Source organism: Heloderma suspectum, chromosome 5 (assembly GCF_057233095.1).
Source record: "Heloderma suspectum isolate Gila_16-S chromosome 5, 16-S_ref, whole genome shotgun sequence".
Classification (NCBI taxonomy): Eukaryota; Metazoa; Chordata; class Lepidosauria; order Squamata; family Helodermatidae; genus Heloderma; species Heloderma suspectum.
This window is the reverse complement of record NC_139462.1, coordinates 59,551,256-59,578,415: the sequence shown is the minus strand read 5'-3', so window position 1 is coordinate 59,578,415 and position 27,160 is coordinate 59,551,256. Positions and strand designations below refer to the sequence as shown.

The 27,160-nt window shown below is 42.7% G+C and overlaps 1 protein-coding gene across 15 annotated transcripts in view; it reads left to right on the top strand.

Moving 5' to 3' along the window:
• The first annotated feature begins 2,824 nt into the window (after window positions 1-2,824).
• CLGN (calmegin) overlaps window positions 2,825-27,160 on the top strand; it is a 39,022-nt gene continuing 14,686 nt past the window's right edge. For 4 of the 15 annotated variants that reach the window (XM_084856100.1, XM_084856098.1, XM_084856095.1 and 1 more), the window contains exons 1-9: window positions 2,825-2,937; window positions 6,092-6,247; window positions 9,156-9,229; window positions 11,130-11,188; window positions 15,341-15,482; window positions 16,192-16,273; window positions 21,757-21,949; window positions 24,805-24,994; window positions 26,193-26,306. In XM_084856100.1, the coding sequence (XP_084712226.1) occupies window positions 6,101-6,247; window positions 9,156-9,229; window positions 11,130-11,188; window positions 15,341-15,482; window positions 16,192-16,273; window positions 21,757-21,949; window positions 24,805-24,994; window positions 26,193-26,306 (1,001 nt within the window). In that variant the 5' untranslated portion in view covers window positions 2,825-2,937; window positions 6,092-6,100. Of the gene's footprint in view, window positions 2,974-6,015; window positions 6,248-9,155; window positions 9,230-11,129; window positions 11,189-15,340; window positions 15,483-16,191; window positions 16,274-21,756; window positions 21,950-24,804; window positions 24,995-26,192; window positions 26,307-27,160 lie in introns of those variants that run through there. The other 11 variants (XM_084856101.1, XM_084856099.1, XM_084856097.1 and 8 more) reach the window with 3 other exon arrangements.

Here is a 27,160-nt window from a genome sequence, read left to right as displayed (position 1 = left end):
CCTTTTTCCACACTCAGAGAAAGGAGGGGATAGGGCCCCACCCACCTGCTGCATGTTTGGCCAGCAACAGTCATGGTTTCTGGGACTTGAACACACTACAAACACCACAGGTCAGTTCTCAAACCACTCAGTCACAGCAGCAGACAATGCTCCTACACATCATGGGCCATTTCTCTTCCCTCCCTTTTCTCTACCCCCACAGTGGACAGTGGCTTGACAGACAGTAAGGTAGCATGTGTACTTTCCATGGTGACACCAGCTCCATGTTAGGAACACCTTCCGCTGTTGCATCACTGTCTGCCATGAAGCTTGCAAGGGTACAGGAGCCTACCTAGAGCAAGTAGGGTAACAGCCTCACGGAGGAACAGCTGGGAGCATCCTTATCACTGCTGCTGGTTATGGGCTGTGCCTCTCTCCTGGTCTGCATAAAAGAGGGTACAGTGTAGATCCTATCCCTAAGGGATAGCAGCCGGTGTGGAGCAAAGGGAGACAAAGTAATCTACAGAGGTGAGTAGCTATGTAATGCAAAAGGAAATAATTCTGTCACATCACGCAAACCAGATAGAGGGACTGTGTCTGATAGCTGCTTGAAAAGCAAAGATGGATTAGTATTAACCATTTCTCACTGACTGCCGCAACATTTTATCTAAGTGTATAATTGTCAACATGAACTTGAGCATACTCCGGGAGAGAGCGGAGGACAGGAAGGCCTGGCGTGCTATGGTCCATAGGGTCACGAAGAGTCGGACACGACTTAACGACTGAACAACAACAACAACAACAATTGTCAACATGCTTTCCAAAAGTCTCTTGGAGAACTGATGCCCCAATTTCACCAGCATGACAATTTATTCTGTTTGTGATGTTTCTTAGTTCATGATTGCTATCAACTGCAAAAATCAACGATGTAGCCTAGAATTGTTTCAAGGTTGTTTTTTAATTTAATCTCTTGACTGTTGACAACATCTTGGTCAAGTTGGTATACTTAGACTCCATCAATTTGTGGATTGCTGCATTTATATCAGCACAAATGGGCATTGATAAAACTGACTTTATATCTCAGTCATGCCTCTGCAATGGGTCTAACATTGTCTTCAGACTTATTAGAATCTGTTCTTTTATAAGAACACAAACAAACCCCAAATTGATTGCTCTTTTAAAATCTTTAAATAAATTAGTTGCTTTTAGCTTTGTCTCTTGTTGAAGGAAAATTTGAATTGGTTTACCATTAAGTGAATGACCAGCTAGTTAGTAAGCAAGTCCTTCATAAAGAGCAACTTTTAAAAATGTCATTATGAATTTCAGTCAAGGTTGACTACAGAAAAACTAATCTGGGAAAAATAAGAAGCAGCAAAGACTATTATTAAGGAAGCAACAAATTTATCCATTCCTCTCTACTGCATCAAGTCATCCATGAACTCATATTGAGAAGTATTTCTAATGGAATGATATATGCAAATATATTTGTGGAAGGAAAAAAGATGCAAGCAGCAGTGTGGAAATGCAAGCGGATTGCAAATGGAAGACAATGTCATCTGGACCCCTCCATAAAATTCTGTGAATGGGTCAGGATGATTGCACAATAAAAGCCTCATCTGGAAGCACCCTGAGTAAAGTGGGTATTGGGGTTATGTGGTTATTTCAGTAATCTTTTTTCTTTTTTTTTAAGGAAGCAGGGAGGATGGTAACTATATGCAGAAAAAGCTGTTTAGAAATGAAAAGCACAAGGGAGATATGACAGAAGAATATACACCCATCAGCTGTTTGGCAAAATGGGCCAGCTAGCTGCATTTTAAAAAAATAGTAATACCAGGACTGGTTGAAATCAACACATCTATGTTGAAGCAGGTAGATATTTTAATTCAGAGTGATAACAGTGATATCCAAACTGTGTGGGGGAAGGAGTGGCACTTTAGCAGTTCTTATGGTGCCAGGATGAATTAATAGCCAAACCTTGGCCTTTGATAAGAGAAATTATAAAGAGTTCCAAATATTCAAACGAAAATCTGAAGGCACTCAGAAGCCTCATTGAGTTCAGTGGCCTTTGCTCCCAGATAGATGTGTATATTGCAGCCTAAAGCTGAGGGAGGAAGAAATTTTTAGCTCACATCCCTATGACAAGCCCATAACGTGCTCACGGTTAACACGTTGAGCTCCAAAATCTCACTCCCTTGAAAATCAGTCCTTCCAACGCGATGTCTCCCTTGCTGAGATCGCAAACTAAGTTTACATGAGGCGGAAGCTGGTTTCTCATGCCCTGTTCCAAACAGAGCTGCATCCCTTGCCTGAATAAGGAACTGAAGTTATACGTTTCTGCACCCCCAAAATAACCTTTGGGCTACTGCAGCCTGGCTGCAGCAGCGGGAGACACGGGAAGCAAAGCCATTCTTGGTCTTTTTCAGCCCCAAATCAGCTTTGGGCTGGACACTAGTAACCAGCCTCGAGTTCACACGTATCTCCTCAAAAGGAAGGGGAATAAACAAAGCAGCGGGCCGCACAACAGCGCAGCAACGTATCTTCCCGCCCCGGCCTCCAACTGCTGCTCGCTCTCTATGACCGAGCTGCAGTCGGCCCTGACCGCGCGCTTCCAGACCCTTCATCAAGTGTAAGAAAAGGCTGCTCCTGATTGGACGAGGCGGCACGTGCTGAGTTCTCTGAGAACGGCGGACCGATCCGAGGTTGGGTTAGTTAGCCGGTGGGTACGAAATCCTTCCCTACAAGTGACTCTAAAACTCTATGAGCGCGCGGCGGGGATTGGCTGCGGCCGCGCGGCGCGTGTCGAAGCACCTGCTCCTTGACGCCTGCCGTTTCGGGCGAGTGGCGCATGCGCGCGTGTGGTAGTTGAGGTGATGCGCGCTGGAAAGCCGACGGGATTTTGCCGGGGAGACGCTGACTGGACCGCGGAGGGTAACGGCTGTGGCATCCCAGAGACCATAGGTGGGGGCGTCCTGCTAACGGGTCTGGACGTTATGGGTGGGTGAGGAGAAATGAGGCTGGCTGAGCGGCACCGGGGGCGGGAGAGATGGGCGGGCGGGCGGCGAGCGGTTCCCTACCCTAAGCCCTCCACTTCGCACGGAAGCGGCGTCCTCCATCCTTCTCTCGCTCTCTGTTTCCCGCGTTCGGGCGCAGCCGTTGCTCTGCCGTTGGAGCTCGAAGGCTGTGAAGCTTTGGCGCGAGCCGGGTCTGCCCTCCGTTCTTCCATTCCCGGCCGCGAGCAGAGGCGACGCGTCTGGCGGCTCGGCCTCGGCTCGCATCCCAGCCAGCCCCATTGCCACAGGGCGGTGCGGAGTCACCCCCTTCTCGGCGGCAGCGCTACTCCTCCATGGGGAGTTGGCCCTGGGGGTAGGGGGAGAGACGCAGCGATCAACACCAATTAGCCTTCGTATCCGAGGAGAGGGACGCCCGCGTGGCGGCGGGTGTTGCTGCGGCGGCGGTGCCGACCCAGGGCGATCAGAGGTCTCCATAATTACCTGCCTGGAGCGGGCGAAGTTGTGGCTAATTGTGGCTAATGGTCTCATTTCTGCTTGTTTGTTTTGCATCATCAAGCGAACGTGAAGTTGGTTTGATTCTAAACGAATGGTGGAGACAGGTTCACGGATAGGAGATCTGCGTTAAAAAACAAACTTTATGCCTAAATAGATTAAATACATTATCTGGGTGCTTCCAGACAAGGCTTTTATTGTGCAGCTGCCCTGCTTCCTAAACAGAATTATACCGAGGTCCAGACAACATCATCTTCCATTGAGAAATGGCAATGGGAAAACATGGGAGGGCTACAAATTGAAGATGACAACTTCTGGACCTGTCATAAAATTTTGAGAATGAGGCAGTGCTGACTGCAGAATAAAAGGCATGTTGGGAAGCACCCGCCAAATCAGTTAATTAGGGAAATATGGGATGGCTACAGAATGCCTTCTGACTGGTAGCACTAGGAGCCCTCTGTCTGGAAACACCCTCCATGAAGAGTATAGTCTCTTGTGGTTCAGTGTTGGTTTGGTGTCAGTGTGATAAATGCAGTAGTTGGTGTGTTGGATTCAAGTTCCCGCTTGGCCATGACGTTCACTGGGTGACCTTGGCCCATTCTTTATCAGCCTAATCTCCATCACCAAAATGTTGTGAAGATAAAATAGAGTAGGAGCCATGTCTGATGCCCTGAGGAAGGGTGGGATAGGAATTTAATTTTAAAAATATATAGTAATAGCTAACATTTCAAGAATTAAATTTGCTATGTAGCCAAAATGTCACCATCCATGCACAAGAGGGTTAGCAGGCTTGGAGGCACCCCAAGGTTCCAGATGTATAAAAAACTTTAGGGAAAAAAACTGAAGGGGGTACCACCCCAAACACAGCGCAGTGAGGACTAAGCATGCTCAGTGGCCACGGGGCTGGTTTTCTGCTACAGAGTGGAAATGGAAAACTAGTGGGGGAAGGGGATGGAATTGAGTATCCTGGGAGAGGGCATGGCTGGTTGGCTGGAACCCTGAACCAGAACGCTCTACAGTGCAACATTTGTTTCAGATGTATAGGTCTTCTATATTGATCAGATGACTTTGTGATCTCAGTGAGCTTAATTTTAATAAAATTACAGGATAGGGCCCCAAGAAAACGGCAGTTATCAAAAGCATTAGGAAATTCTGGAAACTAGGTGTTGCAGTGTGAATGTTAGGTTTTAATACTGTTAAGGTCTGGCCCAAGGCGTATTGATATTGAATAAAAATACTTGTTGTATCTAGGTTTCTGCTCAGAATTTTGTTTTGCGCAAGTGGTACATGTCAATGATTACACGGTTTGGGGGTATGTTTTTTGGATTTCATGTGCATAGCCTTGATTGTGTGTTATGTCCAATCTGTGGACTTCAGAAGGCAGGACAGTGCTGGGGTTATCAGCACTTGAGTATGAAATATTGTATGTAAACTGCTTTAACTGAGAGTGTGGCTCTTGTATATGGGAGAAAGCTCTATAACTAGGTATGGCTGTGTGTTTTAAACCTAGACCAGCCTTGCCTATACTGGTATCCATTCCAGATGTGTTTGACCATGTTAGTTGGGGACATTGGGAATTGTAGCCCAACACATCTGGAAGGGTACCAGGCTGGGAAAGGCTGGCCTAGAATTTCCTAAATGTATCTTATGACCCCACTGAAATAGTTGAAAGAGAGGAGGGGGTAAGGTCTTGCTGCACTTACAGTGGTTTCCAGCAAGATATAAAGTGGCATTTGAAGAGGGAATTTTAGCAGGAAGGAATAGTGAAATGTATGTAGAAGCCTGCCAGAGGGATAGGGAAAGGGCACAAGAATTGAGTGGTAACAGATTCAGTGTAGGAGGTGTATGAGTTGAGATGTATGAGAATACTAGTGAGCCTCTCAGTGAGGCTTTAGTTTAGTCTTTGTGAAAGAAAAATGATAAATATTGCTTTCTGATACCACTAGTAATCTCATCTGTGAAAAATGTTAGAAACAATGAGCAGTTAACTGTACTGAAGGACACCAAAAAAGTAAGTGGATGTTGGTGTGAGAGGAGAACAGCAATGAAATTAATTGTCAGAAGATAAAAATATCCTGCTCAATAAATCAAGGGATATAATCACTTTCCAAATACAAATGTTGTGCTTTTTGTTTTGTCAAATAAATGGTTATTATACCAGTCCTGAAAAAAGGTACAGGTACTTGTATCTTTTCCCTACCAGGGGTGACAGCAACTGGTTTTTGGGTTATGAAGCCCCTCTCCCCACATGCTTGTCTCCAATACTGCAGCCTCAGAAGCTGTATTTTATACAAACAAAAATGGTTTCTAAAGAATTGCAACGCTGCACAAAGCGTAGTTCCACCCTTAGATAGACAGTATATTATTTTGTAGCTGTCTAGAAAGATAAGAGCAGAATGTGGCAGCTATCTGTTTAGCTTCCATTGCATCGTTTGTTTTAATAACTTAGAAAGACAAGTTTTTTTAAAAAACAACAACCATATATTGCCTTCAGTTGCTCTGTGTGTGTGTTTGTGTGTGCGTGCGCGCGCACATGTAGATAAATAGAAGGGTCTGGATAGTTGACTAGAAGTAATGACAGAATGTGTTTGAATAATTCTATTTTCCAGGTAGCCAGAATGCAATTTCAGTGGTATTGGCTGTGCTTGAGTGTCTTATTGTTCGGTTCAGTAAGTGCAGAATCTGAAGATTCAGAAGTTGAGGTGGAGAACTTCGACAAGAATTCAGAAGATACTAATGTTGACAAAGGCAGGTCATCCCAGGAGGTAAGATCTAAGATTATATGCTATATTTTAAATATGGAATAGAGGTTTGCCCATGAACTTATGTAATTCAGTTTATTTTGACTTTCAGAAATCATATACCACCACCAACCTTGATTGTAGTCATCTTGGTTGTAGAGAATATAATAAGAAGGTAGTGATGAGGTACCTTGTTTTTGTACTTAACTCTCTCCTTTGTGTATGCACACTCCTGTGACAAGCAGATTATTTGAAAATACTGTTTAGCGGTAAAGTAGTCCTGCTTTTAGCTTAAAGAAGATAATATCCATCATGCTTGTGCCCCCTACCTTCTCTTGAGAAGCAAAACCACATGGTGAATTTTAGTCAAACTGAGATGAACCCTTAAGATCAGAGCCCTAATCTGGCTCTTAACATAACAATAAAGTCCTGGTCCATAGTATTTGTAATGTTCAAAAACTAGATTATGAGGGAAGAATCTAAAACTCATTGGCCCATTTTAAAAAGGTATAAATATAACATGTTTTATCTACTGTACATTCAAGTCTGTCACATTCTTAGGACACACTTGCTGCCTTAAAAAGAGATTAATATTCCAAAAGCAACCGTACATCATATGTGTTGTTTCTGTAGATCCAAAGTGTAGCAACATATGGGATGCTTCTTCAGGAGCAATCCTACCAGGATAGGCGGCCACCTCCGAACTCAGAGGTGACTACCTATCCAATGAAGGGCAGGAGAAGCACGGAGGGGATTGTCCCCTCCGCGCTTCAGCCACCCTGCAGTTGCGGCTAGACATCTCATTTCGGCTGTCTAGCTGTGGGAAGTTGGAGCATGGAAAGGGGTGGCTGGATGACATGGATGTGTCATACTTGATTTCCGACTTCTCTGCCTTGGCACACCCTCAAGAACACCCCATTTTCGCCACTCTGCGCTCCTCTTCCGAGAGTGGAGTGCAGGGCCATTCCGTGCTGCCTATGAGGCAGTGCGGGAGGGGGTGAGGGTTAGTTCTCTGGAAACCAACCTTGGAGCGTGGGCTCTGAGGTTGGTTCCAGGAAACCGACCTATCCTATGGCCGTCTAGTTGCTGACTAGCAGCCATAGGATTGTGCCCTTAGTTTATTTTGTGCTTTTTATGAATTAGACTGCTTATGAAAGTTCACACTTTAATTAATTAGCTTCTGAAGTACCATAGTAGTCCTTGGCTTCATAGATTTAGCAAGCTTTAAGAATTAATAGTATTTCATAGTTATGACCATTGGGTTGTTCTAGTATTCATAGGCCTGTTACAAATATACAGGAGTTGTAACACCAGTACAATAATACTGGCATATTACTTTCTTTGCGCTTGCATGCAGCTGCTGTCTTATTCTTGTATTAGAGTACATCTTTCAGAAACCCAACAGGGATATACAGCAGAGTACTGTGACTGCTGGAAAGCTTTGGATTGTGCACACTCCCTTTAATATATGAAAATGAGAAAATCCAGAAAGCTCTTTTTTTTTCCTGGGTTGGGAAACGTAGTACAGCAGTCAAGAATGGTTTGAGCTGATAGGCAGGGTTTTGCATTTAGCTGCTTACTTGGGAGCAACTTGAACAGGGTAGTGGAAAACTGCAGTGCTGGGTAATTACTATATGTTAGGGTTAACCCCCCCCCCCATCAAATTCGCAGTTTTTTTGGCACCAGCATCAGATGTTTAGGAACCAGTCCAACTTATGGATCTTTATGCCACTATCACATTTTTAATAACATTGATTTTTCCATTTTGCTGACAGTTGTACTTGGCAATAGAGGTAATGTAGAAGGGCAGTTGAATACGTGAGGATGAGAATGGTAGATTGAATTTAGACAGTGTTGGGAGCATTTTATGATCAAATAGTGTGGCAATCAGGAGCACAATGCTTCACTTACTAGGATATATTAGACTACTCTGATTTTACCTAGGAAATGTAAATTTTACCTCCCATGAGGCAGAGTGAGGTGGCTGCCTCAGGCAGAATCATAGAATAGTAGGGCTGGAAGGGGCCCACAAGGCCATCGAGTCCAACCCCTTGCTCAACGCTCAACATTTTGAGTGTGATGAAAGGGCAGAAAATTGTTAGTTAATAGGTTTGCTATTATAATTTTTTTGCTGCCAGGAAAAGGGAGGGGTACGTGTGGGATTTTCTGCCTCAGGTGCCAAAATGATTTGACTGGCTTTGAGTACTGTGCTCATTGAGCTAGGAGGTGGGGGTGCCATTTGCTGCTCTGCTTCAGGCTGCAAAATGTCTTGGACCACACCTGAATGTGTGTTGCTAAAGGATTAGTTGGCTGTTTAAAACAACCATTCCATTAGTAGAATTATTAACTATCAGGTATTGGAAGAATGAAAATTCATGCAGAGGCAAATTGTATTTTGCCCATTTGTAGAATTTAGAATTTCTGTCCTCTTAGCTAGTCTAGCTTCTGACATAATCAGTCAGGGCTTGACTACCATTAAAGCTAATAAATTAACTGCAAAATACTCGGTTCATGAGGTTGTATCTAAGGTTGTGTCCAGTGTTAGTCCTACTTTGAGTAGACCCATTGAAATGGGGCTTAAGTTAGACTAACATGGGATACAATCCATCATGTGCAGAATACACAATTATAAAGAAGTTGGGCTAACTAGGTTTACAGGTTACAACAATGAAACTATAAAAGTAAAATTAATATTTTGTATCCAGACTTAGTTATGCTTAAGGTAGGTCCACTGAAATCAATGGAATAAGTTAGTTATGATTTACTTCAAATGGGATTTAAGTTTATCATCTGATTTTCTTACCTAAACTTCAGTCACATATTCTTTGATGACAATAAGTGCAAAAATTTAATTTGCCTCTAAAACTCTTAATACATTTCACTTAAAGGTGGTAGTTCTGCTTCTGAATGTATTTTTATAAATATTTGGTAGGTTGTGTACAAGACACCGAAGCCTACTGGAGAAGTGTATTTTACTGAAACTTTTGATGATGCAATGTTGTCTGGGTAAGAGCATCTAAAAGGAAGCATTAAATCCATGAATGTTTGCAGTTTAGATAAACAAGAAGAGACCGTAAATCTGAATCCTTGTAATTGGTTGCTTTTGGCAAATAAGGTGTTCAGTGGAAATAAGACGGCACAGGAGTAGTATCCAATGGTGTCCTGGCGGTAGTGCTAATGACTTTGCACAAGCATTGATGTTATGTTGCACAAGCATTGGTTTACATTAGCACAGGGGTGGGCAACATGTGGGCCACATGCAGCCCGTGCTGCCCCCAACATGCCCTGTAGAAAAAAAAAATAGAAACAAAATGGTACTCCATAGTGGCTATGGAGTATTGAAAGGAAAAAAAATTCAGCTTGCTGGGAAGCTAAATTGGTCTATTCTGACCCTTTATATCTTTATCCGAGATAAAACAGCAGCAAAGATAAAACTGGCAGTTCAAAAAGGAACTAAAGGGGTGATGCCAGTTAAAAGCTATGGAGCACTAAAAAGGTCAAACTTCACTTGATTTGGCTTGCTAAATCTTAGAAAGTTAAATTACAACTTTTTAGTACTACTGAGTGCTATGTGGTGGCTTGTTGCCGAATTTTAGTTGCAAACAGGCAATTTAAAATATATATATATTTTTCTCCTCTCCCAGTGTGGTCCATGGGGAGGTCTGAGGGCCAGAAATGGTCTCTAAATCACCTGCAGTTGTCCATCCCTGCACTAGTGCAATATCATTCTTAGCGATACTTCCCTTAAACTGTACACTGTGGAGGAAATAAAGTGTGTGTTTTTTTTTTTGAGGGGTTCACAGTTCTTGCTTTGAGGGAGAATTGTGTTATAATGCAAATAAACCATTTCTTACCCAATGGGAAATCCACTAAATATACAAAACAGGAAATGGAAAATGCTAGTTTTGTCTTGACACAAAATATCTATTCAGGATCTCATTATTTAAGGTGTTTTTTACTATGTTGGGAAGCAATATAAACTTTTGGGTATAGTTTTGTCATATCTGATTTGAACTGCTTTTGTTTCATTAGTTCTTAAAAAGGGAAATATATTCTAGCCTTGACCAATATAATGCATATAAAGTTTATTTCATCACATCATAGAAACTATATTTTTATAATCAATATCAATTAGAAGTTGATATAAAAAGTTCCATTAAAAGTCCAGGAAAATAGAATGGTTTTAGCTTAGCTGTCATACATCACACTCGACTGGCAACTACATCTCAGCAAGTGATCCTTCTAATCCTTTGTCCAGATATTCTTTATTTTGGATTATTACTATTTATCATTTATAAAGTGCCTGAAATGTACTAAGTACTGTGCACAGATTAAAACAAGACCATCCCTGCCCATAGGTTTACAATCTAAAAGACATCACCCAAAAGGAATTGGGAGGGAAGAGGAAACTAAGCAAATTCAGGCACTAGTTCTTAAAGTTACATAGTTCTTAAAGTGGCCAGCTTGAATGGAAACAATTCAGGGAGAGGAGGAATCAAAAGTCATCTGGTCTTTCAGCCAAATTGGTCCTCTCCTTCAGTTATAGCTAGATGGAATTGTTGCTAGTAGATGACAGTTGAAGGAGAGGAGGAACTAAACGCAACCAGAAAATTCTGGCCCAGTCCTCTCTGACCTGCTAGTTTTTAAGATTTTTAAATTGAGGAACATTCAAAAATGGCATCTCCTCTCCACTGTAGTCTGAAGTGGTATGGACCATTCTTCTACCTCAGAATTCTGTCACACCAAACCTGCTGCATTTACAGTCCAGGACAAAGATTTCTTAAATGAGTGACAGTTGTATTAATAGCTTGATTTACTATCTAACTTAAACATTAAAATAATTAACCATTAAGCAAACCTGTTCTGCTTTGCAGAAACGATCCTTATCTTGCTGTTTTCTTAATAGATGGGTTCTGTCTCAGACCAAAAAAGAGGATACAGATGAAGATATTGCTAAATATGATGGTAAGGCATAAACCATAATTCATAAGTGAGTGCCTTGTATAAATTCTTTTGGGGTGTCTGCTTTCAGAGCTTTCTGGTGAATTATCTTTAATATTGTTAGTAAAACTATGTTTGTTCCTTGTAAGAATTCCACTTATGAAGTTGCTCACTGATCAAGTTATTCACTGATGATCAAAAAATTCTCTGGCATGTTAACTTAGATAATTGGACAAATCAGATAGTGTTCACTGTATCCCATTTCATGTCACTATTGGGCCCTATGTTATCAAAAACATGAGGTTTATATTTTGACCAGCAATGTAAACAGAATGTTTGGATTGCTGTAAGCATTAGTAGTGAATTCACTCTGCTTCTGCCATCAGCCAAGGGATTACGGGCTACTTGGAGACTCATTCCTTGCCTCCCAGGAATAACATCAAGTCAGGGGGGAGACCAACCAGGGCCTTTCCAATGACCAAAGAGAGAGCTGCTGCAGGGAGCTCTCTTCCACTTTCTGTGCCAGAGAGAACACTCTACTCCAGATGCCTGTTGGCCTTGGACTGCAGCAGCTAGAGGAAAGAATACTCTGGTTCCATCCATTCACTAAAGGAGCAAGGCCACCAGTTGCTATTCAGTCAAGAATACTAGCAAGGGAAGATCAACCTGGCCTGAACTGGATATAAATGTTCACTTATAGCTCACCACTTCATTCTGGCCTTGAAGAACTGATCACCTTCACATTTTCAGTTCACTCCCCTTCACTTGTGTGCCATGTCTTTTCTGTTTTTAAGCCTGATGTGAGCTGTGATGACAATTGTCTGGAAAGTGGTATAAAAATACCTAATATGGTAGGACTTAAATTGAAAGGAGAAGTAACAAGGAAGAATAATCTATATTGCCTTTTCATTTCTAAGCTTAATGCTTTGAAAGCCTATCTAAGAAGCCTTTGTATGTTCTCCTACATGAGATAATTAGTCAGCAGTATGGAAGTCTGTCAGAATTGTGTATCTGTACATACTACTGAGTAAGGGAAAGAAATCAGAATTCCTGAAATACTCATCCTCCTCAAAAGCATTTTCTTTAGTAGCCTTGAGCATGATTCCTGTACATGGGATATTCTCCCCAGTGAAATCAATTGCCATTCATTGAGTTCTGTTCATAGTTTCCTGCAAGCTCTCACCAAGTCCCTTTCCATGCTGCTCATGCCCTGATTGCGATGCAGTCAGAAGGGGTTCTGTTGAACATTTTGCCTGAAGAAGTAAATACAGCTTGGTGAGCTGCCACCATCTAGCTCCCAGTGGTGGCTCCTTCCTCCCCCAACTGCCACCAGAAGGTGTCTAAGACAGTGGTCCCCAACCTTTTGGCACCAGGGACCGGTCTTGGGGAAGACAATTTATCCATGGACCGGGGGGGGAGGGTTGCTGGCGGACTTCCAGCCGCTGGGATGCAAATGGCGTCGACGTAGCAGACGCCATTTGCGTCCCTATTCTTTGCAGTAATCGGCTACGTAAAGATTTACGTAGTAATCGGTCTAAGTTAACATTTTGCCCTGAAGGGATGGGAGAAAAAACAGATTAGGCTTGAACTAAAAAGAAGAGAAACTGCAGAAGAGAAGAAAAGAGGAACAGGCCAGCCCAGAAGGACAACTGATGCAGTGCAAACCTGAGTTCAACTGATATATTCCCATCCATCTGGGCAACTGAATCAAGCATTACCTCCATGCTTCCCCCCCCCCCCCAAGTCCCTTTCTTTCTGTCTTAAGTCTTTTTAGATTGTGAACCTGAGAACAGAGACTTTCTGATAATTGATTCTTGTAAGCCACTCTCGGAGTCTTTTGACTGAAGAGTGGGATAGAAATGCTTTGAATGATTGAATGAATGAATAAAAGTATCTGATATCTGATCAGAGATAACTAGGGAATTCTCCTACATGCTCTCACCCTCCACTGGGAGGGTGAGTGGCACAAAGGGGAATGCCTAGCGGCGTGGGAAGGAGGTGCCCGACTTGGCTGAGTTGCTTTCTCCATGGAGAGAGAGGATCCCTGTGGCTTTTGCAAGCCGTGACACTTGCCAGGCCCCATTTACATAATCACTGCCCGGCTGCAGGTTGTCATGTCTGAACCTGGGCAGCATGACAAGTCATGATTGGGCAGTGATTATACACTTCATGGATAGCATGCGCCGTGGCTCACAACAGGCCATTGAGTCAGACAATTGGACCATTTAGCTCAGTATTTTTTTATATTGACTGGCAAAGTTTCAGTCAGAAGTCTTTCCCAGCCCCTATTGGAAATGCCAGAAATTGGACCTGGAACCTTTTGTATGCAAAGCATGTGTTCTCACTGAACTGTGATCCTTCCACTAAATGTTGGTTATATGTGTGACCCCAGGTAAAGTTTTTAGTTGGAAATTAAGGCTCCAAAGAACTAGGTTGATCAAGTAAGAATTAATTGGACAAAATACAGTCAGGGCCAGAAATATTGGAACAAGGATAACTGTTTTGACAGCTGGCCTCTGTACACCACCACATTGAAGTTGAAAGGAAACACACCCAGATGGGAGCAAAGTCAGGACTTTCAGCTGTAATTCAAGGGATTCAACAAAAGTGGGGCACTAACCATTCAGGAAGGACAGCCAGTGGCATACACACACACCCATCATTGGTGGCTCATAAGTAATGGAACAAACCAACATCATTTCAAACTTAAAGATCGCCTTTAATACCTGGATGAAAATCCTTTGCAGTCAATAATTGCCTGAAGTCTGGAACCCATGGACATGACCAAATGCTGAGTTTCCTCCCTTGTGCAATGCTTTGCCAGGTCTTTACTGCAGCTGCCTTCAGCTGCTGCTTCTTTGTGGATCTTTCTGCCTTCAGTCTTGTCTTCAGGAAGTGAAAAGCGTGCTCTATTGGTTTGAGATCAGGTAACTGACTTGGCCATTGAAGAACATCCCACTTATTTGCCCTGAGAAATGCTTGGCTAGCTTTTGCTGTATGTTTTGGGTCATGATCCATCTGCAATATGAAGCGGCATCCTCTCAGTTTGGCAGCATTTGGCTGAATCTGACTAGAAAGTATAGCCCTATACACTTCAGAATTCATCCTGCTGCTTTTATCAGCAGTCAGGTCATCAATAAACACCAGTGACCCAGTTCCATTAGCAGCCATACATGCCCATGCCATAACACTGCCTCCACCATGTTTGACAGATGATGTGGTATGCTTTGGATCATGAGCTGTTCTTTTCCTTCTCCATACTTTTCTCTTCCCATCATTCTGGTACAAGTTGATCTTGGTTTCATCAGTCCAAAGAATCTTATTCCAGAACTGGGCAGGCTTTTTTAGGTGCTTGCTGGCAAAGGCTAATCTGGCCTTTTGGTTCTTGAGCATTACCAATGGTATGCACCTTGTTGTGAAGCCTCTGTATTTGCATTCATAAAGCTGTCTCTTGACTGTAGATGTTGACAATGACATGCCTACCTCCACAAGAGCGTTCTTAACCTGGCTAGATGTTGTGAAAGGGTTCCTCTTCAACATTAACAGAATTCTGTGGTCATCCACTTCAGTTGTCTTCCATGGTCTGCCAGGCCTTTTGCTGTTGCTGAGTTTGCCAGTTAATTCCTTCTTTTTCAGGATGTTCCAAACTGTTGTGTTGGCCACTCCCACTGTTTTTGCCATCTCTCTGATGGGTTTATGTTTCCTCAGCCTAATGATGGCCTCCTTCACTTGCATGGACACCTCTTTGGACCTCATGTTGGGAGTTCCAGTGAACAGCTACCAAATGCAAATGTAACTCTCAGAATCACCTCCAGGCCTTTTCTCTGCTTGATTGGTCATGGGGTACCCAGGAAACAGGCCATGCAGCTGCTTGTCAGCCATTTGTTCCATTATTTATGAGCCACCAACGATGGGTGTGTGTGTATGCCACTGGCTGTCCTTCCTGAATGGTTAGTGCCCCACTTATGTCAAATCCCTTGAATTACAGCTGAAAGTCCTGCCTTCGCTCCCATCTGGGTGTGTTTCCTTTCAACTTCAATGTGGTGGTGTACAGAGGCCAACTGTCAAAACAGTTATTCTTGTTCCAGTATTTCTGGCCCTAACTGTATGTAGGAATTACTTTCACTGCATCATAATTGTGCTCTTTGCTTATATTTCTCTTTCTGTCTTATTTAGGAAGATGGGAAATAGAAACATTAAAGGAAAACATGGTGCCTGGTGACAGAGGATTGGTACTGAAATCAATAGCAAAGCATCATGCAATATCAGCTATGTTAACACAGCCATTTATTTTTGATAGTAAGCCCCTGATTATTCAGTAAGTATAGCTTCACACTTGTAATGGCTTTCAAAATAAACTTTTGTATTAGGATTCTGCGTCATGTGAACGCACTGTAGGAATTGTGTGTAGCTTTCAAACTTTAAAAGCAAACTGTTCTTTAGGTCAGGGAGAGCAATCCTATGGCCGCTAGTCAGCAGCTAGAGAGCCATAGGATATGTCAGCTTCCGGGAACCAACCTCGTAACCCGTGCTCTGAGGTCGGTTCCTGGTGAACCGACCCCCCCCCCCCCCCCCCGGCACGCACGCTGCTTCACAGGCAGCTCGGAACAGCCCTGTGCTTGAAAGAGGAGTGCCGAGCAGCAAAGACGGGGTGTTCCGGGGGGCGTTCCGGGGCAGGGAGGGTAGAAATGCTGCTACGGCACATCCAACATGTTGTCCGGCTTGCCCCGCTCTGCCTTCCTGCGGCTAGATAGCCGAAACTGGAATGCAGGATGGCTGAAGCGCGGAGGGGACGATCCCCTCGGTGCTTCTCCTGCCCTGCATTGGATAGACGGTCACCTCCGAGTTCAGAGGCAGCCGCCTATCCCCATAGGATTGTGCCCTTATAGGAACAAATGGGGAGGAGACCACTAAAAATGTAATACTGAGTTGTACACAATGGCTGAAGTAACTGGAAGCTAGTAGCTAAGAGTATATCTAATTAGCACTTATATCCAGAAGAGTTTTCTTGTATTTCTGTTGTGCAGGTATGAAGTCAATTTTCAAGATGGCATTGATTGTGGTGGTGCATATGTTAAACTTCTTTCCAAAAGTGATGACTTGAATCTGGTATGTAGTAATTGGGAGAGGGGTATGATTAGACATGTATCAGTGTGGGGAAAGAGAGCTCCCAAATCCTTGTGTACTTGCACTAGCTATTGTTGCTTGGCTGTGCCTCAGAACTTAAAGGAAAACTAGTGAAGTCTGCACCTGGTCCCAGATGATGGAATTCGCGAGTAGGTGCTTCCTCCCTAAGGTACGAGCTCATAAATACTAGGTGTTTTCAGTCTTTGTATGTAACATGCTAATATTATGTAGTAAACCCATACATACATGCACTCAGCGGGTTATCCTGATAACTAGTGGGATGGTCATCATACATTTCTTGAATTGTTATATTTACTACTTAAACATTTTTTTCTACTGCCCTTCTTGTAGTTTACAAGAAAGAATAAAACACTTGAAATGTAACTACAAAAAAACTCTAAAACTCCACAAAATTGCAAAAGCAATTTAAAAAAGCAGAATTAAAATTAAGAATTAAACCGTCTTTGCCTGGCACCGAAAAGGCAATAAAATAGGAGAGGTCACTCAGTGATCTTCACAGTTGAATGAGGATTTGAACCTGGGTATCCCCAGTCTAATACTAACCAATACTACTTGTCTCAGTCTGCTGATCTCATTCCAAAAGTAGAGTTAGGACTTGGCCGGGTGGATAAAAATTGATGCTTAAAAATGGATTTTTAAAATGTCAATGATAGTTTTATTTTTATTTTTAAACATCACAAATAAAATATTAAATTTCTCTCTTACATAAAAATAGTAACAATTAAATCTTAACATAAACATGCTAAACCTACACTTACAATCTCTAGGGGTGGACGAAAGTCCCTTACCTGTCCTCGAAGGACGTTCGCGGTGGGGGGGAGGCGCTTTGCTGCTCCCCCCGCGAAGTTCAGGCCGGGGGGGGAGGCTTCCCGCCTCGTCCCGGCCGAAATTCAGGCCGGGGGGGAGGCTTCCTGCCTCGCCCCGACCGAAATTCAGGCCGGGGGGGAGGCTTCCCGCCTCACCCGGCCGCGAACGCGAAAGTTAAAAAAAACAAACCAAAAAACGCCCCCTGATAGGCTACATGACGATTAACGTAGCCTATCACGGCTAGATCTGCAAAGTCAGCAAATAGCGTTGCCCTTATTTTCGCCGTAGTCTACGTAAAGATTTACGTAGACTACAGCGACCAAATAAGGAACGGGAATGGCGGCTCCCTATGGGGGCCGCCATTATCCGTACACACTTTTTTTTTTTTTTTTAAAGTCACCCGTGATAGGCTACGTGACGATTGACGTAGCCTATCACGGCTGACTTTGCAAATCTAGCCGTGATAGGCTACGTTAATCGTCACGTAGCCTATCAGGGGGCGTTTTTTTTTTCTTTTATTGCAATGGCGGCGGCGGCAGGCCCGCTCGAACACCCGCTGAACCGCCGACCGGACCCGCCGCCGGGAGGGACATTCGGCGAAGGTAAGTCCCGTCCCGGGGGGGGGGCGAGGAGGTTCAGAGGATTTCTCCCCGAAACTTGTTCGGGGGGCCGAACACGTTGGCGCTCGGCCCCCCGAAGTTTCGGGGAGAAATTCTCCGCCAACCCTAACAGTCTCATAAAAATAAAGTTATGTACCAGTTGAACATGGGCATTAATTTCAGTTTTTCGTCTCATGAGAATGGTTCTGTCCAACCTAACAGCTTGTGCTTCTTGAAAGTTCTGGGCTTTCATTCTCTCTGACTAAAGTAGTATGTGCAAAGACACAGGCTAGATAGCATTGTCATTAGGGATGTATGAAAGTCACTTACCTTTTCGCCAGTGTGATTGGCGAAATTCTGGCCGGGGGGGGGGAGAGTTGCTCCATCCCTCCCCCCCCCGAATCCTGGCCGGCCGGCTCCACAAATGGCGGCGGCCATAGCCGCCACCGTTTGCCTCTCTGCAGTCAGCCATGATAGGCTACGTAAATGTTTACGTAGCCCATCACAGCTGATTTATAAGAAAAAAAACATTTACGTTCCTTATTTTGACATGTCTTAGTCCACGTAAACATTTACATAGACTAAGACGACGAAAATAAGGGGAACGCAAATAGCGTAGACGCTACGCTATTTGCATTCCCCTTATTTTCGTCGTCTTAGTCTGTGTAAATGTTTACATAGACTAAGACGTGTCAAAATAAGGAACGCAAATGGCAGCGCCCATGGGCGCCGCCATTTGCGTACACGCGGGGGGGGGTTTCTTTTAAATCAGCCGTGATAGGCTACGTAAATATTTATGTAGCCTATCACGGTATTTTTTAAAAATCTAGCCGTGATGGGCTATGTAAATCTTTACGTAGCCTATCACGTTTTTTTTTTTTTTTTACTGGAAATGGCGGCGGTGGCAACCAGTCAGAAGACCAGCTGCTGCCGAACCGCCGCCGCTGCCAGGAAGATTCGCCCAAGGTAAGTCCCGTCCCGGGGGAGGGACGGGGGGTGGCAGACCGTTCCGCCACCGATTTCGGTGGGCCGAATGCGCTGGCATTCGGCCTCCCCGAGATTCGTGGCGAAATTCTCTGACATCCCTAATTGTTGTTCTGTGCTTATGTGGTAGTGGAGTTGGGCTGAGCAAGGCAGAGAAGTTAGGGCAGAAAGATATTATAGCATGGATTTAAAAACTGCTTTAAAAAAATCCAATTAGTTGGATTAAAAAAAAAAGTACATTGGATTTTTTTTCAGTCCAGTAATTATCAAACCTTGCTTTGAAGTCATGGGCATTTTGTTTTTGTTTGCTACTTTGTTTTTTGTGAGGGCAAGAGTGAACCAAGACAGAATGAAACAGAAAGGAGCAACACAAAATTGTCCAGCCTGCATTTTCCTGCATTCTTATATTAACGCTGCGGTCCTATTAGAGATGGGCGAACATGTGATGTTCAAGGTTATTGAGGTTTTCTGTGTTCCTCCTTCAAGCGCAGTTTACCTCATTTGTGTTCCTCAAAGCAAGCATCTTTTTTTTTTTAAGTGCACTATAGGCTAAAGCGTAAAAATGCAGGTTTGGGGGGGGATGTGCATGAGCACATGCACGTTTTCGGAATTGCCACTTTGGAACACAAACGCAAGTTCGGGAAATTGGAAACATTTCCCAAGAATTGCATTCCTGCTTGCATTCGCATTTGGGGTTACAAATGGGATATGTTTGTGTGATTTGCGAACAGGAACAAAATTCTTACACATCCCTAAATCGTGTACCCACTTATCTGGGAGCAAGCCCCATTGAACTCAATGGAACTTATTTGTGAGGAAATTTGTATAGGATTGTGTTCTTAACCTCAAATGTTATGGGTGCTGGAAACAAGAAAAACCCTATACATGGGGATTTTTTAAAGATGCTCCCTCTATAGGTAAAAAGGAAAGCATGTAAAATATACACAGTGAGATGAAGAGATGCAAAGTCTGCTTGTAAGAATGAAACAGTATAAATAATAATCTATTTAGTTGTAAATTAATGTGGCTTATTGGTCAGATTTGCACTATTGTTCAGGAAATATATGGAAAAGTTTCAGTGAGAAACTTTATTGAACATTTTTAAAGCAAACTTTTTTCTTGCTGATTTCAATCAATCCACCCTGAAATTTGGTTAGTGTTTGAAAATATTGGAACATTAAAAAACCCGTTAATATATTAAGAGAGCAATTATATGACCCCTAGACAGCATCTGGTGCCCAAAGGATAGTTCAGATTTTTGGATCTGAGGTCAGAGATAGCGCTCAGACCCAGGAGTTCAAGCACCGCTCCCACTCATAGCTGGTGCAGAGAGAACCACGCTGGCTGCCTCTCCAAAGTCACAAAGGTGACCTCAGAGAGGACAGAAAAGGGGTGTTCCTGGGTAAGGGGAGAAAACTGGGGAGGCCAGCTTACACTGTATCCAGACACCTCCGCAGCCTCCTTCCCTCCCCCACACCTCAGCTCGGCGGGCAAAAGCACCCGTCTAGCTAAAATGCAGAGTGGGGGAGCCCTGAGCCACTACTCCCACTCTCCATAGGATCCCCATCAGCCTCCTAGTTAGGAGGGTGATGAGAATCCCAATAGGATTGTGCCCAAACAGTAAGTTCACTTTCGCTTATGTTGATCTTGTTTTTGTTTAATAATCATGCAAGTTGAGTCAAGATTTTGATTATTCAAATCTTTCCTAATTGTACAAGAAAAGTTTGGACTGGCATTTCAAGAATTTGAAGTATCATATGGTATTGATTTGGCTGCTTGGATGACTAGTTTTAAATCCTTAGGATTAGACCCAGTCATTCCCTTATGCATGCCACTAAGTGCACACAGCTGTCCTGCAAGCACAACTCTTTGCTTGCAAAAAAACTGCTGGTGGAGAGAGGAGATTGGCAGCGGGAAACTCCCATATAGCAGGTGGAATAGATGGCAGATCAACTGGATTATGCCTCAGGTGTTTAATAGCTTCTCCATATCATACCTAATACAAATATTAGAGATTTCATTGTCATTATTTGAATACAATTAAAATATTTTTATTAATGTACACTCTTTTTAACAAAGCCTGCAATGTTAAGTACATTTGGAAGTTCCAGTGGAAATTGAGGCATGTGTTAGATCAAGTTGATGGAGACTTCACATTGTGTAGTATATACTGTAATATATAAATAAAGTTTAGTTTTAAAGGCAGCTACAGGTAGAACAACTTTTTCCCCAGGATTTTCTTATCTTTACATCCATGTGTATGATTACTGTCATTAGTGACAGTCTTTCTGAACATTCATTTCCAGAAAATGAGGATTAAGGTCTAAAGGTTAAGTACAGAGATAAAAAACGGGATATCTAATAATATGACAATTCTGACACCAGTGTACATAATTGATTAATTTAGGAGTAATGCGTGTTACATACAAACTGTTCCTCAATAACACATTTTTAAAGTGAAAAGTAACTTTAGAAAAAGGTACTTTAGGCTGGGGAAACAGCAGGGCAAGGGTGCTGAAAAGCCTTTTCTGCTAAAAATTTCACCTCATAGCTACTTCCATCTATCTCCATTCCAAAGATTCTAAAGAAGATATGCTGCTTTTCACTCAAACATTATGTTGGTACTCCGTTACATGCATAGGTGTGTAGCATATATGTGCCTTTTCGACAGCTATCTTCCTCTACTTTCACAAATTGTAACTTATTGAGGGAGAGGAAACCGCAAAAGACCATAGAAACAAGACGTATTAGTGATGGTGTCTTCATGATGGAGACTTTAAAATAAATTTAGTATACTTAAAATGTTAATCTTCTTAGATCTCATCCTGAAAATTGTTGGTTTGTCCTTTATGTATCCTTTGCCACATTGTTCCCATCATTTTGAGAGGGAACTGAGGCATATCTCATAATTGCTGAGAGCAGTAACTCTGTCACATGTTGTCATTTGTCATAAAGTAGGGAAATAATCAGGCTGCTACTAGTGCCAAAGTAATGGGGAGTAAAATGGGCTTTCCTGTATATAGGCTAAATGCTATGCTCATTTTCATCCTACAGGAATACTTCTATGACAAAACATCATACACAATTATGTTTGGACCAGATAAGTGTGGAGAAGATTACAAACTACATTTTATCTTCAGGCATAAGCATCTTAAAACTGGAGAGTATGAGGAAAAACATGCCAAGCGCCCCGATGTAGACCTAAAAAAAATCTACTCTGACAGGAAGACCCATCTGTATACTCTTGGTACTCTTACATTTTTAAGTTTAGAAAAAATAAGATAGGGCAAATTATATCCATAGTTCTGAGATACTTAGGGGTGTACAAGTAGATTTTTGTCAGTTCTAGGAATACTAATGTGGAAGAGAAGTTGCCCCATCTCCATGGTGGTGCCTGTCCACCTGATATTACCATCCCAGACCCACCCTTACACTCTTTGAAGAATCTTTTCATCTGAAACAGGTCTCAGGATTTGGGGAAGAAACATACCCTCTGTAGTCTCCTTGGATTCCTCCAAGCTTGGCTGTTATCTGCAGTCTCACTTTGCGTGAAGCAAGGAACTCAGCCAGCACTCAGAGGCTGCCGACTGATGTTTTCTGGTCTGTGGAGGACAGTTCTGCCCCCACCCCCGAAGATCAGTTCTATACCCCTGGTGTAGGGAGCATCCAGTGACATACTGAGAGGCAGATTTGTATGAAGGGTGGGACTTGCCCAACTATAGTATAAAGCAGGAAAGTTCCAGAAAAAAAATCTTTGCATCAGTTTCACTGCAGAAATTGAAGATAACTTTTGAACCTTTACAATAAGCTTTTTTTATTTAGTCGTGAACACAGTGAGGTTTATATTCTGTCAAAGCAGAATCTGTAGTTTGGCTCTAGCCCTATAAACATTTAATCTTAATGGATGGGACAGTGGTCAACTGAATGGCCAGATATTATCAATTGAGGGCCTATTATTTGAGCCTAGTCATATATTCTATATATTTCTATTTCTAATCTGGAGGAGAGAATGCCATTGCTTATGTAGCCCAATGGCAATAGCCACACAAAAGAGGGAGGTTTTAACATGCTTTGGGGAACCTCATGGAGTCTAGAAGTACCCCCCCCCAAGTCTTTAAAAACTATGGGGGCAACACCCCCCATAATCCTCAATGAAGACCGAGAATGCTCAGAAGCTATGGAACAGTGGGGGCACTTCTGGACGGAAGGTTTTTAGCACTACTATCAGAAGGCATTATGCTGTGTTTACCATAATCCTCTCTGTTCTATTAAACAGTTACAGCCATTAAAATTACATGCCTTAAATATTTGACTGATTAATTGACCAGGGTTCTTCTTAGTCAAATGTCAATCCTAATTTGAAATGCTCCATTGTGAAGATGCACTAAAGTAGGTAGGAAGAGGCTTCAACCTTTTAACTATGAAAATAAACTATCAAATTCACACTTTTTCTTTTCATAGTGCAGCTTGAATTAATTTGTCAAAGCTATTGCCGCTAACGTCAGTTAGCTCAATAGGGCTGTGTCGTCAGAGACCTACAACCGAGTCCTAACCATTTTATTTATTTAAGCTACTTCTGTACTGCTTGGTATCCTAAGACCTTGAGCAGTTTGCATCAAAAATACATACAATACAATACAACATCCAATGTTTAGATAATATAAAATAATAAATACATTAAAAACATTACATCAAGAACTGTAGAACAGGGCAGTAACATAACCTATTACAAGTCAGGGAAAGACAAACATACCCCTTCAAGAGGCAGGTACACCTCACCACAGTTTCCACCTCCCGAACCATACATGGGAGAGCATTCCAGAGGGTAGGTGCCACTTCAGAGAATGCTTACATGCCATTACCTGGAAACATAGCCTTAACCAGTAAAGCTGTCTCAGAAGATCTTGGATAGAAGAAAGCAGTCAGCTCGGTATTCTGGTCTTAAGTTGTTTAGGGCTTTGAATGTCAGCAACAAAAGCTTGAACGTGGCTCAGTAGCTAGTAGGCAGTCAGTGCAGTTCTTTTAATGTGGGTGTAATATGTGTATAGCTATGTGCTCCAATGAGCATCATAGTTGCTTCCTTCTGCACTAGCTGCTGCAGAACCAGGTGCAAGGGCAGCCTCACATAGAGCACATGAGAGGAGTCTAATGAAGTTAGCAGTGCATTAATCACTGTGACTAGGATATCCCTGTCCAGAAACAGGCATAGTTGGTACACCATGCACAGTTGGTAATGGGCACTCTGGGCCACTAAGGTCACCTGGGATGCCAGTGGCAAGGCTGGATCCAGGAGCACGCTCAAGGTACATACGTACTCCTTCAGAGGAAATGCAATTCCATCCAGAAGAGGTACACACCCCAAGTCTTGGACCGGGGAGCGCCCACCCATTTTCTCTCTTCAGGATTCAACTTCATCTTATTAGAACTAAATCCCACTGACTTCAGTGGAAAAGTTAGTAAGTATGCTTAGGATTGAAATGCACTGGGTACCTTTTAAGGCATTTGAAATGATATTACATCTCTATACCACCCAATAGCTGGAGCTCTTTGGGCAGCTCCCAACAATTCAAACCATAAAACATAGTATAAGATACATCAGATCTTATGCATCAGATCTTCTGGAAAGCACTCTATGTTCAGCAGTACTGATGCTGTTTGACTAAATAGCTTTCAGTGTTCACTTTAAATGAGACAACAGTCATGTTTAAGGTAGCTAAAATTTCTTTTAAAATGAATTGAAACTTATCCTGTGTAATATTCTAACAGTAACTGTAAATTAGATCATTTTGAATGATAGTCTAGTTATGAAAAGCAAAGTCTTATATAGAAACAAAGATGCTGATGGCAGTTACAGAAAACTGAGAAGCATTTGAGGATCATGCCTGATTATAAAGTACAGGAGCTCTTTGCAATTCCTAGATAGGGCTGCAATCCTAAACATGCTTCCTAGGGAGTAAACCTCGTTGAACCCAGTGGGATAGAACTTCTGAATAAACATGCAAGTGAAAACAATTTCTAGGGGATAACTGTTGTAAATGCTAAAAGCAATTTTTTAATGTTTACATAATTTCCCCTTCATTAAAATATTAACCTATATTTTAGTGCTGAAACCTGATGACACATTTGAAGTGTTAATTGACCAAGCTGTTGTCAGCAAGGGAAGTCTCCTGGAAGACATGGTTCCACCTGTGAATCCCCCAAAAGAAATAGAAGATCCCAATGATAAGAAGCCTGAGGACTGGGATGAGAGAGCTAAAATTCCTGATCCTGATGCTGTTAAACCAGATGACTGGTAAAGGAAACCTATGCTGTTTCTCTTCCATTTTATGCCAAACTAGCACATGGGCCTGGCGTCACACAAGCTGAAACAGCCCTTAGTTTGATACAGCAAAGCCTTCAAGCAAACTTAGACAGACAGCTGCCAGAGTCGGACACATTATGCCTGTCCTGGCCCCTAGGCACAGCCCCTGCCATGGTGACCTCCATAGCCCCTTGAGGGTGCGGTCTGCCCACTTCATTCCCCTGAGGGTTTGCCTAGAATTGGGGAGGGGGCAGCCGTATAACTCTTTGCCTTAGACTACTTCCTCATGTCTTCAAACTGAATGAACTGCATAACTGTGTCCTGGTTAAGAAAGTCTGCCATGTAGTGGCTGAATATGGTACTGCAGGCTTCAACCATACAGACACATTTAAATTAATTATAACTAATGCTTTTTTAAAAAAACAACCCTGAGGTGTACACACGTAGGTCCCCTTAGTCTGCATGCCAAGTTTCAGGTGTCTAGGTTTCACAGTCTTGGAGCTTCAGGTATCTAGGTTTCACAATCATGGAGGACATAGAAACAGTCACTTCCATTGAAGCAGTAAATCTTTTAAAGGTTTGGCTGCCATTTTGTTTCAAGATGGCGACAAAATTTTCACTGTGCCTAAAACCATCCCAGATAGAGGTATAACAAATCCTAAAAGTTTCAAAACAATCAGATGTACAGTTTTCAAATCCATCAAGGACATACAAACACTTCCTTTTATTTAGGTAAAGTAACCATTATTATATAGTAAGCAGATTTTCTTTGGTTTGCATTTTGACTGTATGGAATTGACCATTGAAGAATGCTTCAAGCTGTAAAGACTTGTAGCTGATATACTAGTATAGCATTGTTCTCTTGAGGAGCCTCAAGAGCATTTTAGTGATGCAAATATGCAGTAGTATGTCACCTTACACAACTATATTTTTTAGACTTTCAAAGGCATAAAAGACTTGGGGCATAATCCTATGTATGTTTAGGCAGAAAAAAATCCTACAGCTCCCAGCATTCCCCAGCCAGCCATGCTGTAGAACTTTTTTCTGTCTAAACATGTGTAGGATTATGACCTTAGTGTCTCTGAAAAAATAAACCCTTTAGTTCAAGGTTGAGAAGAACTTTATTGTGCTTCATCTAGCCTGTTGCTGTATTGTCCATCTTCTGGTAAAATTTATCTGTAATTTAAAGGAATGAAGATGAACCTCCCAAAATAGAAGATCCTGATGCTGTTAAGCCTGAAGGCTGGCTTGATGATGAACCAGAATATATTCCAGATCCTAATGCAGAAAAACCAGAGGATTGGTAAGACTGTCTGTCTGTTGTGGAACCCACCAACTTTGAGTCTGTGGCAAATTGGACTGAAGGGTCCAGATATGATTTTATTTATGATTGTATTGTCTGTCTTGTTATGTTCTGTCTTTTGGTTTGTTGAGTGGCTTTAATTATTTTATATCATAGAATCATAGAATAGTAGGATTGGAAGGGGCCCACAAGGCCATCAAGTCCAACCCCCTGCTCAATCCAGGAATCCAAGTCAGAGCATCCCTGACAGATGGCTGTCCAGCCTCGGCTTGAATGCCTCCAGTGTGGGAGAGCCCACCACCTCCCTAGGGAATTGGTTCGTACTGCTCTAACAGTCAGGACGTTTTTCCTGATGTTCAGCCAGAATCTGGCTTCCTGTAACTTGAGCCCATTATTCCGTGTCCTGCACTCTGGGATGATCGAGAAGAGACCCTGGCCTTCCTCTCTGTGACAACCTTTCAAGTACTTGAAGAGCGCTATCATATCTCCCCTCAGTCGTCTCTTCTCAAGGCTAAACATGCCCAGTTCTTTCAGTCTCTCTTCATAGGGCTTTGTTCCCAGTCCCCTGATCATCTTTGTTGCCCTCCTCTGAACCCTCTCCAGTTTGTCTGCATCCTTCTTAAAGTATGGTGCCCAGAACTGGACACAGTACTCCAGATGAGGCCTAACCAGTGCTGAGTAGAGGGGAACTAGTACTTCCCGGGATTTGGAAGCTATGCGTCTATTAATGCAGCCCAAAAGAGCATTTGCCTTTTTTGCAGCCACATCACATTGTTGGCTCATATTCAGCTTGTGATCGACAACAATTCCAAGATCCTTCTCGCTTGTAGTATTGTTGAGCCATGTATCCCCCA